This window comes from Olea europaea, chromosome 10 (assembly GCF_002742605.1).
Source record: "Olea europaea var. sylvestris chromosome 10, O_europaea_v1, whole genome shotgun sequence".
Lineage (NCBI taxonomy): Eukaryota > Viridiplantae > Streptophyta > Magnoliopsida > Lamiales > Oleaceae > Olea > Olea europaea.
In genome coordinates this window covers 22,133-38,604 of record NC_036246.1, presented here as the reverse complement: position 1 = coordinate 38,604, position 16,472 = coordinate 22,133, and the positions used below count along the sequence as shown (strand labels likewise).

Sequence of the window (16,472 nt, the reverse complement as noted above, 5' to 3'; positions counted from 1 at the left end):
TTTTCGCTGATAAATTTTTAATAATTCATTTTCAATACAAACTAATTTATGTTAAGTATTTATTAAAATTTTGACATTTAAATATTTTTCGACTTGCGGTCATGAAAATAAGAATTGTTTATTTAGATAGTCTGCGAACTGAATCAATTGAATCGCACGTACTGTTAATCTATCCACAAATAAATGTCCAAAATCTTGATGTAACATATAACGGTTATATTTTTTCATTTGTATGGTCAAAGAATCGAAATCAAACGATGGTTAAATATATTTGTAATTTTTCATTTTTGATTAAATGTACGGATAACAGCACGTAGAGTTCTCTTTTTTTCATTTTTTAAAAACCTTTTTCCGCTGATAAATTTCTAATGATTCATTTCCAATGCAAACTAATTTATTTATTAAGTATTTATTAAAATTTTGACATTTAAGTATTTTTCTAATTGCGATCATGGAAATAACAATTGTTTATTTAGATAGTCTAGGAACTCAATCAATTGAATTGCACGTACGGTTAACCTATATTCATTTTTTCACAAATAAATGTCCAGAAATTTATTTCAAGAGAATATGATGTCTTGATATAACATGTAACAGTTATATTTTTTCATTTTTATGGTCAAAGAATGGAAAACAAATGGTGGTTAAATATATTTGTAATTTTCCATTTTTTGATGAAATAAAATTGAAAAATAAGTATGGAAATCAAACCTAGGTTCTCTATTTTCCATTTTAATTAAACATATTTTCCCCCGATAAATTTCTAATAATTTATTTCCAATAACGGAGCTAATAATTTTAATTTATTTATTAAAATTTTAACATTTAACTCTTTTTCAATTTGCGGTCATGAAAATAAGAATTGTTTATTTAGATAGTCACGGAACTGAATATGATCATTCCTTTTCATTTTCTTTCAATTGAAAAATAGCAGATTTCCATTTTTTTGTATTTTTAAAATATAAAATTCTGTGTTTTTTGATGGCATAGCGATTATATTTTTCATTTTTGTGACCAAAGAATGGAAATCAAACGGTGGTTTTATAATTGTAATTTGCCATTTTTGATTAAATAAAATTGAAATTTTCCATTTTCCTTTATTTTAAAAAATGTTAAATAGAACCGCACGTAGGGTTCTCATTTTTCCATTTTTCTTTATTTTAAAGAATGGAAATCATATGGGTTTAAATATAAATTTTCCATTTTTGATTATTTTAAAAACTATTAGAGAGAATTGCCCTTCTCGCAAAATATTGAAAACCCTAACCAATCTCTACTCAAAATCTCAGTTTTAAATGTGAAATCGAAATCCTCAAGCGACCATTTAACTTTTTTCCTCTTGGGCAAAGGTTCAAAGGAGCAGTCCGTACACATTTTCTTGCAGCAGACACTTCTAAGGAAGAGAGGCCACATGACATCCAAGTTATGATGATTAACATTTGAATATGAAGATCTGATGCCTGCTACTTTATTCTAAGCTAGCAATCTTCCTTTTAATCTAATTTTAGTTAATCGATAGTTTTTCCTTTTAACTTGTTCTCCGGGTTTAATTTGGCTCGTTCGATGATGTTCAGACTTTAGATCTGCCGACTTTAGGTCTGTATTTGGTCGATTATTTTTTTTGTTGGGATAGTTATTGTTTACTAGCAGTCAATTATTGACGTAAAAATAAAACTAAAACTGATGTTCCAACTTTAGATCTGTATTTGGTCGATTATTTTTATGTCGGGATAGTTATTGTTTATTGGCAGTCAATTCTTGACACAAAAATAAAATTAAAACTGATGTTCCGACTTTAGATCTGTATTTGGTCAATTTTTTTTTGGATAGTTATTGTTTACTGGCAGTCAATTCTTGACACAAAAATAAAAATTAAAACTTTTTGCTTTCTTCTCCAGTTTAATTTTTGGGTATTTAGGAAATCATCTTCAGCTAATAATATGATAATTTCATTTATTAGAATTCTTTTGCTTTTACACATTAATTTTGGAAGCTGGTAAATATTTTCATTCAACTTTATAATTACTGATTAATTTGCTTTTCATTCAATTGTTTTTTGCAAGGCATATTCTGGGAAGCTCACTTCCACCCATTCAATCCAACAGACAAAAAGTATATCTCTAACATACATAGATCCTTCTGGTAAAATGCATTGAGCAAATTGTAGTTTTTTCGTTTTGTTCCCCCTTCATTTTTCGAAAATTTTATGTAATGTTTATATTTAATCATTTGTGTAAATTGTTGCTATGTTTCTCCTTTTGATCATTTCTCCTTTTGTTGCTATTCCATCATTATGTTTAGTTAAAAGGTGCCTTATATTTAGACTGTTTTTGGAAGTGCATTTCTCAAAGTCTAAAAGTAGTTTTTGGAGATCAAAAATTATTTTATTTAAGTACGATGTTGTTTGGGAGAGGTTTTGAAAGTATAAATTGCACTTTATATGTGAACATGTTATGGAAGATTCATTGCGCATGTGTAAATCACAAGTAGTAAATTATTAAAATTGGGCAGAAAACAAATTTGCTACATACTTAGCGTGTCGTCCTTTTCTTCAAAGAATATTAGCATGAATGCCTTGTCTTTCAACTATGTTAGTGATTCATTATTGTGAATCTTTGTAGGTGCTCCATTGACAGTTGCTAAGGAAACAGGAATATGACTTGGGATGGGCACAAATATGCACCGTTCTTCATCTTTGCTCAATAACCATAAGGATGATCTTTGCCCTTCGTTTTACTTAGCACAAAACTAAATAATTTATTAATGTTTTGGACATAGTAAGGTTGCTTTAAATATTTTGATATCTTTTTTGTATTCCAAAATATATATACTCTAAAGTGCTAACAATGACTACTTGTATAATGATCACAACGATACGCAAGATGTCATTCTAGAGCTTAATTAAACTTTTCATCCTAATGTTTACCTCCATCATGCAGAATTAGATTCATGGATAATTAAGACTTCAAAGTTCAGTTTTTGATGTCATTGTAAATATCAAGTGTCAGATTAAAATCTTCATGTCATTGTACACATAAAGATCTAGGACTGTCATTTATTTATTTGGAGACCATGAATTGCTGAATTCAACAAATTTAATATTTTTACTTATTATTTACTCTTTTGAAGCTATTTTTTTGGCAATTAATTTGACCCCACAACTTTTGAAGATAAATTCAGCCGTACTTAGGCCTTCAAAATTTGAAGTGTATTAATATGAACAATTTTTTCCCTTTTTGAATAGGCTGTACTTTAATATGTCTTTACACAATTTTTTCATTAATTGATAAATTGGAGCATGAAGGAAAGGGAATGCCAAATTGATAGTCATTTTGTAGAAGTTTGTGCAATGTTATTGTACATTCTTTGTCATTTATAATGCATCATAAGTTTCATATTTTATTCTTTATTTATTAATTCATTTCCAGGTGGTGAACTTGATGTAGTTTTTTATACCCAGTCTTTTAAAGTTGGGAAAAATTTACATTTTAACATCTCAAACAAGTCTTCTAAGCAAGCTGTTCAAAAGAACAAAGAAGGCTGCTATCAGAGGTTTTTGGGCAGAAAGCGAATTTGCTACATACTGTAGTGTGCTGTCATTTTCTTTAAAGAATATTAGCATGAATGCCTTGTCTCTCAACTATGTTAGTAATTCATTGTTGTAAATCTTTGCAGGTTCTCAATTGACAATTGCTAAGGAAACAGGAAGATGACTCAGGATGGGCACAAATATGTACCCTTCTTCATCTTTGCTCAATAACCATAAGGATGATCTTTGCCCTTCGTCTTACTTAGCACTAAACTAAATAATCTATTAATGTTTTGGACATAGTAAGGTTGCTTTAAATATTTTGATATCTTTTTTGTATTCCAAAATATATACACTCTAAAGTGCTAACAATGACTACTTGTACAATGACCGCAACGATACGAAAAATGTCATTCTTGAGCTTAATTAAACTTTTCATCCTAATGTTTACCTCTATGCATAATTAGATTCATGGATAATTAAGACTTCAAAGTTCAGTTTTTAATGTCATTGTAAATATCAAGTGTCAGATTAAAATCTTCATGTCATTGTACATATAAAGATCTAGGACTGTCATTTATTTATTTGGAGGCCATGAATTGCCGAGTTCTACAAATTTAATATTTTTACTTATTATTTACTCTTTTGAAGCTAATTTTTTGGCATAAATTTGACCCCACAACTTTTGAAGATAGATTCAGCCGTACTTAGGCATTCAAAATTTGAAGTGAGGATTATTAATATGAACAATTTTTTCCTTTTTTGAATAGGCTGTAATTTAATCTGTCTTTACACAATTTTTTCATTAATTGATAAAATGGAGCATGAATGAACGGGGAATGCCGATTTGATAGTCATTTTGTAGAAGTTTGTGCAATGTTCTTGTACATTCTTTGTTTCGTGGTTTCCTTGTTTCCTAGGGTAGTATAAATTATTTTCTATCTTTCATTATTGAACAGATTTCGATTTGAAAATTAATTTAGAGAGGCGATTTACTTCCAAACCTTTGTTCTTCGGGACTTTGAACTTATCAAGGGATCCGGTTGGGATTTCTTGTGGCGTTCAAAACCTTGGTTGAGGTTCTTAAATTGTGTAATTAGGAGGTATTCGATTTAATATATTGTTGGTTGCCTAATTCATCGTTTAGGAATTAAATCCGTAAACTTCGAATCAAATTGGCATTCTTGGGATTGGTGTTACTCTCGTGTGGGTTCAATAGTGTTCGTTGCTATTCAGGTTCGCATCATCGCTCCAACTTCTAGGTAACAAGTATGTCCTGCATATATGATCGAGTGGGTCATCGGGCTATCACCGAGTGTTAGGGGAAAGCCATGGGAGGGTTGTACGCATTTGTACATTCTAGTGATTGTGAATCAGCACGGCATTGCACTGGAGATCATGTTCCCTGATTCGACGATATATGTGTACGACCCCGATCATTCATATCTGACACAGGGGTAGCTCGAGCAGAACTTAGAGCCGGTGACTGTGATCGTTCCTCTGATGGCTAGACATGCGGGCTTCACTATGGAGGACAAACTAACCATCGTGTAGGACACGACGACGACTAGACAGTCTATATCGTAAGTCTTTTTAATCTTTATTTTTTAAAATTTAGTAATCAGTTCTTACGTAATTGGAACCGAAGTAACACATATTTGTTCATTTGCAGAGGTGATTGTGGGATTTTCGCAATCAAATACATAGAATTTAGTATAGCACATAAAGTTGATGGAATCAACCAGTCATAAATACCGAATTGGCGAAATAAGTTAGCGTGTGATTTATACGAATTTAATTTTGATCCATAAATTATTTGTAAATATTTTTTGTAATTAATATTTGTAATTATTTATAACTATTTTTCACAATTGTTTTTAATTATTCATGTAAATACTATTCATTTCAATGTAAATACTAGCTGAAATCTGAATATTGATTATGCCGATGTAAATACTGTTTATTTAAACGTAAATACGAGCTAAAATTTGAATGTTGATTATCCAGATGTAAATACTGTTTATTTCAGATCGACAACAATACACAATGCTCTAACTGTCATTTAGGGGAACTTGACTTGTACAAAATTGGAGAGTATGTCCTATTGATTTGCACCTGCTACACCTTCGTGGTCAGGAAAACTCTCCAGTAGATGGTATTCTAGAAGTACTTGGACGTCCAGGACCACGTGATTCAATGAGAGGTGGTGACAATGTATTGAATGGGCGAATATGATTGGAAACTTCCCACTCGACTTCGTTTGGAAGTGAAAATATGGTTTCAACATACGCAACTCTCCATTTTTTAGCAGTGTAATAAGGAGAGCAAAATGTCCTCGCTGCAAGTCCTCGATACATAGCCACTGCAACTGCATACTCACATGAAAAACTCTCTAACTGAAATTGTTTACAAGTACCTGTTTCATCAGTGAAATCTACCATGTATGTCGTATGACGTGCATATTCCACAGAGAAGCGCGACTCGTTTAGTGGTTCGGCATTTAACTTTCTCCCAATCTCTGCAGCCTTAAAGAGCTTTACCTCTTGCGCTGCGGCTAGCACGCTTGTGCAATTATGTGACTCCGTACGTCGATCGTGAAACCACTAGTGCAGCTTCCTACAGATATTTTCAATCAGTGCAAGAATGGGTAACTTTCGATACCTCTTGAATAATGCATTGAGAGATTTCGCGTTGTTTGACGTCATCATATTGTATCGACATCCTGAAAAATATGAGCCCAATATTCAATCCCAATTTTCGTTAGATAGTCACATGCCTCGAATGATTTGCTTCCTATTTCAACCATGTACCTATTACACTCTTCAATACTGTAAGTTTCAGCCACTCTCCTAAACAGTGAAACGATGCCTTTGCCTCGATACCTAGTCTTCAAGTTGCCTTGTATATGGTACATGCAATACCTATGATGTGCATTGGAAAAAACTTCAGCGATACCATTTATTATAGACTGTCCCCGATCGGTTACAAATGCAAGGTCCTCGACTTCTCCGATTACTTCCTTGAGCTTTGTAAAGAACCAACGCATCGACAGATCATTCTCATTATTAATTATGCCGAATGCAATATGGTAGATTTGGATGTTGGCATCTTGACATGTAGCAATAATCAACTTGTCTTGGTATTTGGATTTCAGAGTTGTACCGTCGACTAGAATTAAGGGTTGCATAGTATTTCGAAATCCCCGAATGCATTGTCCAAGAGACATAAAGAAGAATTTGAAGCAGTTCTCGGCCTCCGTCTCAATAAAAAATGCCGAGCCAGGATTAGTTTTCTTCATGTTATGGCAATACCTGGCCAATTTAGCATAACTTTCTTCTGTCGAGTCCATTAAATCCTCCAACACGCATTATTTGGCCTTCCAGGCCTTTTAGTGGTTCATGACTACTCTATACTTTCGATGAACATCATTAATGATGTCCGATACTCTGTAGATTGTCCGTGGATCCTGATACTTGTACATTATCTGTCGACCAATAAACCAAGATCGAGCTTGCCTGTGATCATTGCGACAAACTCCCACTTCACAAGTATGTTCCCGTGTATATTTGTGAATTACAAAGCACTCATTCGTGTCCATCTTCGTTGCTCATAAACGCCAACTGCAACTGTCATCTACGCATGATAGCGTCAATAACGACCTATTTGATTTTTTCACTCTAAACTCAAAGTTGTATTTCAGTGCAATTAGGTGCACGGCTTCTTGCAAATCTTTCTTCGTTTCAAACAGTTGCTTGACATACAAATTCTCATTATCGGGAACCACACGTGAGAAGTTAGAAGACGGTCCACTCAATCTAGCCCCTGAGGTCCCACCCCACTCATGCCTCTGCCGAGATAAAGCAATCAACTCTTCGTTTGTAAATGTATTTGCATTTTCATTCTCGTCGTCACGAGCTGCAGAGGGGATTCTGTGTGCAACTGTCTCTAGAGTAACCACATCATTTTCACGAGCTATCTCTATCGTATATCAAAAATCATTAGCATTGTGATCCCCATCTCCCAAGTCTATTTGTTCATCTTCGACGACATCCTTTCTTACTAAAATCACACAAAGAGGAGTCGTGTGCTTATTGTTTAATTCAATCAGATAATTCACTTCATCAGCAGAAGAAATCATTATAGGTGGAATCGAAACTGATGCATGCTCACTGAATTTAAATTTCAATTCGATGTTGTACTGAGAAGGATCAACATTCAACTTGTTCTGTAAATCATTATAGAGTTCTGCATACGATGTACCTGATGATATGGAAATTGCAATACCACCACGTCTAGCACTTGTCCATTTCCATACCCATTGATCTCTTTCTTCAAATTCGAAATCACTAAAGTAACAAACTGGGACTACTACTATATCTGCATGTCGAAACAGAGTTTTTAATTACAAGAAAAATATCAAGAGCAATAAAAATAACCTATAAAATGGAAAAAAAAAAAGAAAAAGAAAAATAGTTGACAAACAGCCGGCTGTTTAGGTTTAACAACCGGTCAAACAGCCGAATCACCTGTGCATGCCGAGCTGCTAAGACTCAATACTCGTCCAGCAATATATGCAGATGAATTTTTTTGGTCAAATGCTTAAAAAATTAGATCTTAAAAAATTACGGATCTATTAATTTCTTTTTTTTATCTATATTACCATAAATGTCGAAATACAATTTATCGATTTAAACTTACAATAATTTAACGAAAACAATATTAAATTTGCGTATATAAACTTATCGAACTGACGAGATTGATGTCCACAAATTTTTCGACTTCCGATTTGATAAATTTTTTAGTTTTTACGGTTAAAGCAGATAAAGGATGAGAATGTTTTATTTATCCGTGTTAAAGTAAATAGATAAGAAAAATAGAAAGTGTTTGGTTTTTATTTGTTAAGTAAAAGGGTATTGATGTCTTTTAAAAAAAATCAACTTTTGTAATTGTATAATGTATTTAAGTGTATTTTTGTCTTTTAATATTGGATATGCTATTTTCATAATATCCCTTTATTGAGAAGTCAATCTAGACTTTAGGTGATTTGACTAAGTCAATTTTAAAAGTATCCCTCTCTCTATCGCTGCTTGATGTGGAAAGGGTTAGAATTTATTTATTTCCAGGTAGGGATGTAAATTGGACCGAGCCGGCGTGAAAAATGGGCTCGTGGGCGGCTCGGGCTCGTGAAATCACGAGCCCGAGCACAAGCCAAGCGGGCCTCGCCCGTTCGGCTCACCGTGTAGACGAGCCTATCTTCAGTGGCAGTTCTGGTTACTGAACTTTTGTTCAGTGATCAGAACGGTCACTGAACGGTCACAGAACTTTTTTTTTCTTTTTTTTTTCCCCATTTTTTTACTATAAATACCCCCTTCCCCCAAAATTTTTTTTTCATATCAATCTCTTCCAAGATTACAACTCTCTCAAGTCTCAACTATCTTTTATTATATCAATTATCGAGTTTTTACTCTCTTGTGCTACAAAATATACAATATCAATTCAATTTTTCCAGTTTATTAGTTACAATTTCAATTCATCCAATTCTCAATTCTCACAATCTCACTACATTTATATTCATCTAGTCAAGATTTCATCATAAACAATCACAGAAATGGATCAACGTTCATTTGTTAAGAGTTTGTTCGATACAGGATGTGAGCCATTGCCACATCATGGAGAATTGCCTAGTACGCCGCAAAGTCAATTTTCAAATGAATTTGCCAGTCTAAATGACATACCGATACCTGAAGATGTTCACATTCACGGTCAGGGAAGCCACATTCCAATTGATTTGGATGATATTAACGTTTTCGAAGCGGAACATGAAGATGAAGATCAGCAATTAAATATCCCAGATGCGAGGGAAAAGCGAAAGGCCAAAAAACAAGCAAAATGTTGGGATCACTTTAAGTTGATTTCAACGGGAAAAGTCGTTGATGACCTTGCAAAATCTAAAGCAGTATGTAAATACTGCCAACAAAGATTGGCATGACAAAAAGGAATTGGTACCACTCATCTCAACCGCCACTACAAATCATGTGCAGCCAGACACGGACTTCTTCCAGCTGGTCAAACACAATTACAATTTGCCAGTCCAGGCGTCGGTTCTACAACTTCACCCCTATCCACGTGGGTGTATTCGGAGGACGAGATTCAAACTGGAATGGTGAAATTTGTTGCCGCCACTGAGTTGCCTCTGGCTATTGCAGACAACCAACACTTCGTCTCGTTCGTGAAAGAATATCTACAACCGAGGTACGTTGGGATAAGTCGAAATACTCTTCGTGCCGATACAATAAATTATTTCAATAATTCAAAACAACAATTAATTATGGATTTGCAACAATATGGGAGTGTTATATCCTTAACTTCTGATATATGGGAAGGGGTTAATAAAAGAGCATATATAGTTGCAACCGCACACTATATAGACCCACTTTGGTGTATGCATAAGAAAATTATTGCTTTTAGAATTATTGAATTTCCTCACAATACTAATAATATATATAATGCTATTATCAGTATTGTTAGAGTATATCATTGTGAGAGTAAAATTCGATCTTTTACTTTTGATATTGCTAGCGTTAATAAGGTAGTCGTCGATAAATTGTATAGGGCACTTCAACCTGATTTTGGTAGGTATTTGTTTCATATTCGTTGTGTGTATCATATCTTGAATTTAATTGTGCAAGATGGTTTAAAACATATAAATGATGAACTTCAAAGGATTAGGAATGCATTAGTTTATATTACGATCTCTCATAGTAGAAAACAAGCATTTGAAGATTTTTGTGCCGAACTAGGAGTGATGACTGCTAAAACATTTGTTAGCGACGTAGGTCATAGATGGAACTCTACATATTTGCTATTAAAATCATGTGAAGGTTTCGAAAGTTTAATAACTGACTTTTACAATAATAGACATGTTAGAAGTGATGATGATGGTATGTTAAATGAATCCGACTGGATTTTAGTTTTGAAAGTTAAACGATTTTTGACATCTTTTTATGAGACTACAAAGATTTTATCTGGTGTTTATTATCCCACAAGTTGTATGGTGCTTAAACGCCTTTATATAATTGCAAGATCATTCCATAAATATAAAAATGATCCTACTTTTAGTGAAATTTTAATTGCTATGGAATTAAAGTTTAGAAAATATTGGGAAGAACTGCCTATGTTATTTCCTTTAGCATGCACAATGGACCCCCGATATAATATTTCGGGAACTAAATACGTAATTGATCAAATCAATAAAGTTTTAATACTTGATACACCTATCACCTATAAGAATTTAGAGCAAACATTATGTGGAATGTATGATTTATATGCGGAAAGAATTTGTGCAAATGTTAGTCGGGTACCCTCTACTGCACCTACTCCTTCTGCTGAAACTGAAGAAGATGCTGCGGAAATAATGAATTTATTTCAGGGCATTAATACATTTAGATATGATGCAACTGCAATGTGTACATCTAGTGCCATGTCGTCTACATCTGCATCTCATCAAACATCGGCCGAAACTCAAAATGCGATGCCTGCCGAATTAATTGATTATTTCAATCATAATATGCCAACAGACAGAACAATTAAAAAAACTTCAGAAGAAGTAATTGAATTCTGGCGAAAGTATGAAAGACATTGGCCAATTGTTTCTGCAATTGCGAAAGATCTATTGACACCTCCGGTTAGCACTGTTGCTTCGGAGTCTGTTTTTAGTGCAGGTAAAAGAGTTTTGACTGATGTCAGGAGCCGACTGAAAGAAGATGTTTTGGAAGCGTTAATGTGTGTGAAGGATTGGCAGGACGCTCATTTTCGACTACAAGATAAATACGCTGAAATTGCATGTCGTCAGGTAAGTGATATTTGATTTAATTATATTAATCAAATTTTTATTTATTTTTTAATCGTTTAATTTAATTTTTTTAAAAAAAATTGTACACGTTACAACAAGTTGTTCGTGTACAATTTTTAACTCCGCCTACTTAAAATTGATGTAGCCGGTCCCAAGCCCGGATAAAGGAGGAGGGTTTATATTTTATTAACTTTAAAAAGAAATAAAAAAAAATATTTTTTAAATGTATTTCAAAAAATATTTCGTTTTCATTATATAAATATTTTATACTTTATAAAAAGTATTACAAATTACAATATGATGTAAATAAAAAAAATAAAAACTTGTTCTCGTTAAATTATTTGTATTTTTTAACACTTTTTTATTTTTAAAACTCTATTCTTTATTAACTTTAAAAAGAAATCAAAAAAATATTTTTTGTAAATATATTTCAAAAAAAAATTCGTTTTCATTATATAAATATTTTATATAGTTATACCTTATAAAAAATATTACAAATTACAATATGATATAAATAAAAAAAATAAAAATTTGTTTTCGTTAAATTATTTGTATTTTTTAACACTTTTTATTTTTAAAACTCTATTCTTTATTTTCTATATAAAAAAAAAAAAAATTTAGGCGAGCCCACGAGTCGAATCTCGGCTCGGCCCACGAGCTCGGCTCGCCACGAGCACGAGCCAAGCTCGTGGCATTAAGGGCCGAGCCATTGCCAACCCTATTTCCAGGGATCAAAGAGAAAAATTGTGCCGTACCTGTAATTCCGATTCCTTTCTTTTATTTCTTATACTCACTGCCCAAATTACCCCTGCCATCGCATGTGGCTGGACGGCTTTGGCTTTGAACTTATAAATACAAAATCGGAATTTCAACCTTTCAGTTTTGTTCTTGGCGACTTTACTGTTTAATCCTTTTTTTTTTTTTTTTGTAAAAATGATAATTTATCCTTAAATCTTGTAAATGTCAAACTGAAACAGAATCAATGGTACAATAAAATTTATATTTTATTACTAAGTCTAGTTGGAATAAGACCTTTTGATGGTACGAGTATGGGTACTAGTCGTTGCGGGAGCAAGTAGTGAATATCTCGTCTAGCGGACTCGTGTTCAATCCAGCTCATTGGTCTTAAAATTTCTTTTCGTTTTTAAAACGGTATTACCTAATTGAGGTCATATATCGATCTTCAATATAATACAACACAAGACTGTAGATGAAGATGCCTCATTCACTATCCCCGAATAAGGGATTAATTCTGCTAAAAGCAATAGATTATATATACTAGTAACTTGAATTGGGTGGAAGTTTTTCTAGTCTATTCATAGAGATGTACATTGAGGATCACAAACAAGAGAATGAGAAGCAAACCATGGATAACAGTGTGCAGAAAAATGGAAGGTGCATTTGCTTCAAGTTGAAAAGAATGCTGGAATATCTGTCCAAATCATTCATTCTGGTACATAGATAAGAAAGCATATAATAAAGGGACAAAAAATGGGCTTCATTATGTAAGTACTTGCATGAATTGATTTTCACACATAAAACGAGTGTGTAGGATGTATAGATTGATTGATTCTGATTTGCTACCATACCAAGAAGAGGGTGTAATGATTTTTAGAGATACAATGCGTTTAAAACTTCTTCTTTTCCAACGATTTAGGGAACTTGGTATATTAGTATGTCCGTATGTTAAGTAATTTATTTTGTGAATTATTTTGTATCTTGGCGTTCAATTTATTATATATATCTCGGGCAGAATCTTGAAATTACAGGTTTGAGTATGGTGTGATAGTCATCAATTTTCAATATACAATTTATTTTAAAATTTTATGGTCACAACATCATTAGATCACATATTTACCTAAAAATATAGGAAACGCCGAGTTACTATTTAAATTTTAATTTCAAAAAGAAACGTGACATTAAATTTAGTAACGAGACTAACCGAATGACTATTATTGAGGTAAATTGAAGTTTTGTTATTTGATTGAAACAAATTAAGTTAATTGACAAAGTCAGTGACCAAAATAGAAATCAACCCACTGAAAGTTGGTTGTGCTATTTCCTGAAGTGTTAAAATTGCTGTTTGTAAATGCACAAGGTAATTTCTTTATTTCAATAACTTAAACCTACCAATACCTACCCATAATCAAATGGAAGGTTGGACATAATAACACCAAAAGAACGAAATGTAAAAGATTCAAAGCAAGAGTTGGACTCTTTACTCTTAATAAAAATTTTTGCCTTGTACAGGTGCCGACAGTGGTTTGGCAATTGTCCCCAATATACAAAAATCAACTTATTGTGATGGTAGCACTTCAAATCACAAGCTATGGCAAACCAAACGAAGTTTTGCAGTCCTTTTTATATGAAAAAAGAACGAGTTTTGATGCAAAATTATGAAAAGATTATGATTTTATGTAATATGCTTTGATTGCATAAAATGAGAGTGAATGAAACCAACACATAAGGATACAATTTATAGAGGTTGAAGAGGTGCACACGAAGTGACACAATCCAAAAATCAATTTTGATATGTCGTTCGCTTACTGCCCAATTGCCGCTCGAGCGTGCATTTTAGTGACTCACCTCTTACTTGGCATCAGGCTGCCGCTCGAGCGATTGTCTTATTTATTGAATTTTCATTTTTAAATTCAAAAATCATATTTTTCAACCCTACTTTATTCACTAATTTTTCATTCATCTAAAAATTAGTTTTCGATGTTCAAATATACCAAATGCATCTATTTGACGAGTAGATCATCATTGACCATTTTTTTGTTCAATTTGAGGGGCAGAACTCATGCAAATTTTGGTTAAAATTCGATAAAAATCAACTTTTCCTCAACTATTTTCCAACAATCCCCTACATGAATAGAAATTATATTCTAACAAAAAAGGAGTACATATGACAATTTATAGCATCAAGAGAGGTGGCTTTTGACATTAAACCTTCCTTAGTAGAATATAATAGATTTTATAGGATTAATTGGTGGATATGATATCTTGAACGATTCATCCATTGTTGAAATCAAAACAACTACACCAACACAATAACTTCTCTAACAATTTCGGTTCTCATGGTTGGGTTTATTTTGGCCTTAAACAACTCTTGATTTCCTATGTGCTTTAAACGAATTTAAGCCTCAATTCTCACCTACTTCACACTTATATAGGAGATCTCCTATAATATCATATCATATTTCTCTTAGCTTCGTTCAAGATATAGAAATCATTAAAAGTGTAACATATCCTTGTACACTAAACAATCTAGCACTTTTATTCTATAGGAATGCATATAAGTTCTTGTACGAATCATTTATAACTTTATTGTTCCATTGAATCAAGATCTTGGGATCTCTAATCAATATGGTTGGGTTACCGCCATAATGATTCTAGTCAATGGGCTTCAAGCCTGATCCCCAAGATAGATGGTACACTTGATCTCTTGGTAATCATTTCATCAAAGGATTCGCTATTTTTTCCTTCAATTTAACATAGTTAACACATATTATACCATTTGAAATCAGATGTTTAATAGTGTTCTGTCAGGTATTATGTTTTCGATGAATAAGTCAAGATTTACCATTATTCATACTTTTTCCAACATAAAATATTCTCGAGAAAATTATGAAGCCATTTTACTTCTTTTCCAGTTTTATGTAAAGCAATAAACTCAAATTTTATCATGGATCAAGTTATACACGTTTGTTTAGAAGATTTGCAGGACACGACTCCACCTCCAATGGTAAAAACATAACCGATTGTAGACTTTATATCATTTGTGTCAAATATCAAATTTGCATCGATAATATCATTCTAACACCACATGATATTTATAGCAATGTAATCCTTGATTTATCTTATGTCTTCAATATTTAAGAACCCTTGTTAATGTCTTCCAATGATCATTTTATAAATTACTTGTAAATATACTTAATTTATTGACTGCATATGTTATATCCAGACGTGTATAGTTAGTGATATACATCAAGTTACTTATAACACATGAATATTCCAATTGAGATATATGTTCACCAGTATTTTTGGCTAAACGTAAACTTAGATCTATTGGTGTTTTGACAAAGTTATTGTCATACGCTTTAAATTTCTTAAGTATGGCCTCAATATTATAAAATTGCGATAATGACATCCCTTCAGTTATCTTAAAGATCTTAATCCCTAGTATGACATCAAAAACTCCCATATCTTTCATATCAAAATATTTTATCAATTCTCGAATGGACGTGGTCCTTGTAACATGTGAATATGTATCGAAGAAGTCAAGACCTTTTTTTTTTTTCTATATTCTTTAGTTACTAATCTAATTGATCTATTTGATTTAATTAACTTCTTTTTTAAGATATATTTACAACCTAAAGCTTTATTTCCCGGTGGAAGATCAACAAATTCTCAAGTATGGTTTTGTATGATGGACTCAATTTCATTATTGATAGCATCTTTCCAATAAGGAGCTTCGGGAGTAGACATAAATCCAAAGTTTATATATGTTCAATTGATAATATTGAGTCAGTCCACTAAAATGTTAAGGCCTCGTTTGGTACGAATTTTTTTCAAAATGCATTTTTCTCTCTCTTCTTTTCAACTACACATTCTTCATTAAAATAATATTACACGTAAATAAAAAAATCATTAATTTTAAACCACATATTTCCCATCAATTTACTATTTCAAAATGCATTTTTACATAAAAATGACTCCCAAACACCATCTAAATAGAATTACACAAACAAAAATCAAAGAGAAAAGTTTTAAAGTTGGACAGGCAAATGTATAATCCATCAAAGTTAATACATTATCTCGAAGAAAATGTCAGTGCCAAACCCAAATGTAACAGCAGGAAAAGACCAGGGGAAGTTTATATGGGTACCTATCCACTAATTTACACACGCAACAAGTCGCAGTTACTAATGAGAGCGAATATCATACATAGTTTGTTTCCAATTCCTTAAGCATAAAATTGAGTTGCTACACACACACACACACACACACACACACACACACACACACACACATATATATATATATATATATATATATATATATGTATGTATGTATGTATGTATTAAAAGA

The 16,472-nt window shown here is 32.5% G+C and overlaps 1 protein-coding gene across 1 annotated transcript; it reads right to left on the bottom strand.

Moving 5' to 3' along the window:
- Positions 1 to 5,661: 5,661 nt before the first annotated feature.
- Positions 5,662 to 6,878, bottom strand: LOC111402561. The gene is made up of 3 exons (XM_023030944.1): positions 6,340 to 6,878; positions 6,191 to 6,251; positions 5,662 to 6,132 (listed from the first exon to the last, which is right to left on the bottom strand). Exons 1-3 carry the CDS (start codon positions 6,876 to 6,878, stop codon positions 5,662 to 5,664), a joined length of 1,071 nt encoding a protein of 356 aa, XP_022886712.1.
- Between the last annotated feature and the right edge of the window lie 9,594 nt (positions 6,879 to 16,472).

What these genes read in the sequence shown, in the direction of transcription:
- LOC111402561 (XM_023030944.1), bottom strand. Translation starts at nt 6,878, where the DNA reads ATGGACTCGACAGAAGAAAGTTATGCTAAATTGGCCAGGTATTGCCAT. An exon ending in AGTATTGAAGAGTGTAATAG is followed by an intron (nt 6,252 to 6,339) that starts GTACATGGTTGA and finishes CATATTTTTCAG; the next exon opens with GATGTCGATACAATATGATG. An exon ending in CTCAATGCATTATTCAAGAG is followed by an intron (nt 6,133 to 6,190) that starts GTATCGAAAGTT and finishes AAGCTGCACTAG; the next exon opens with TGGTTTCACGATCGACGTAC.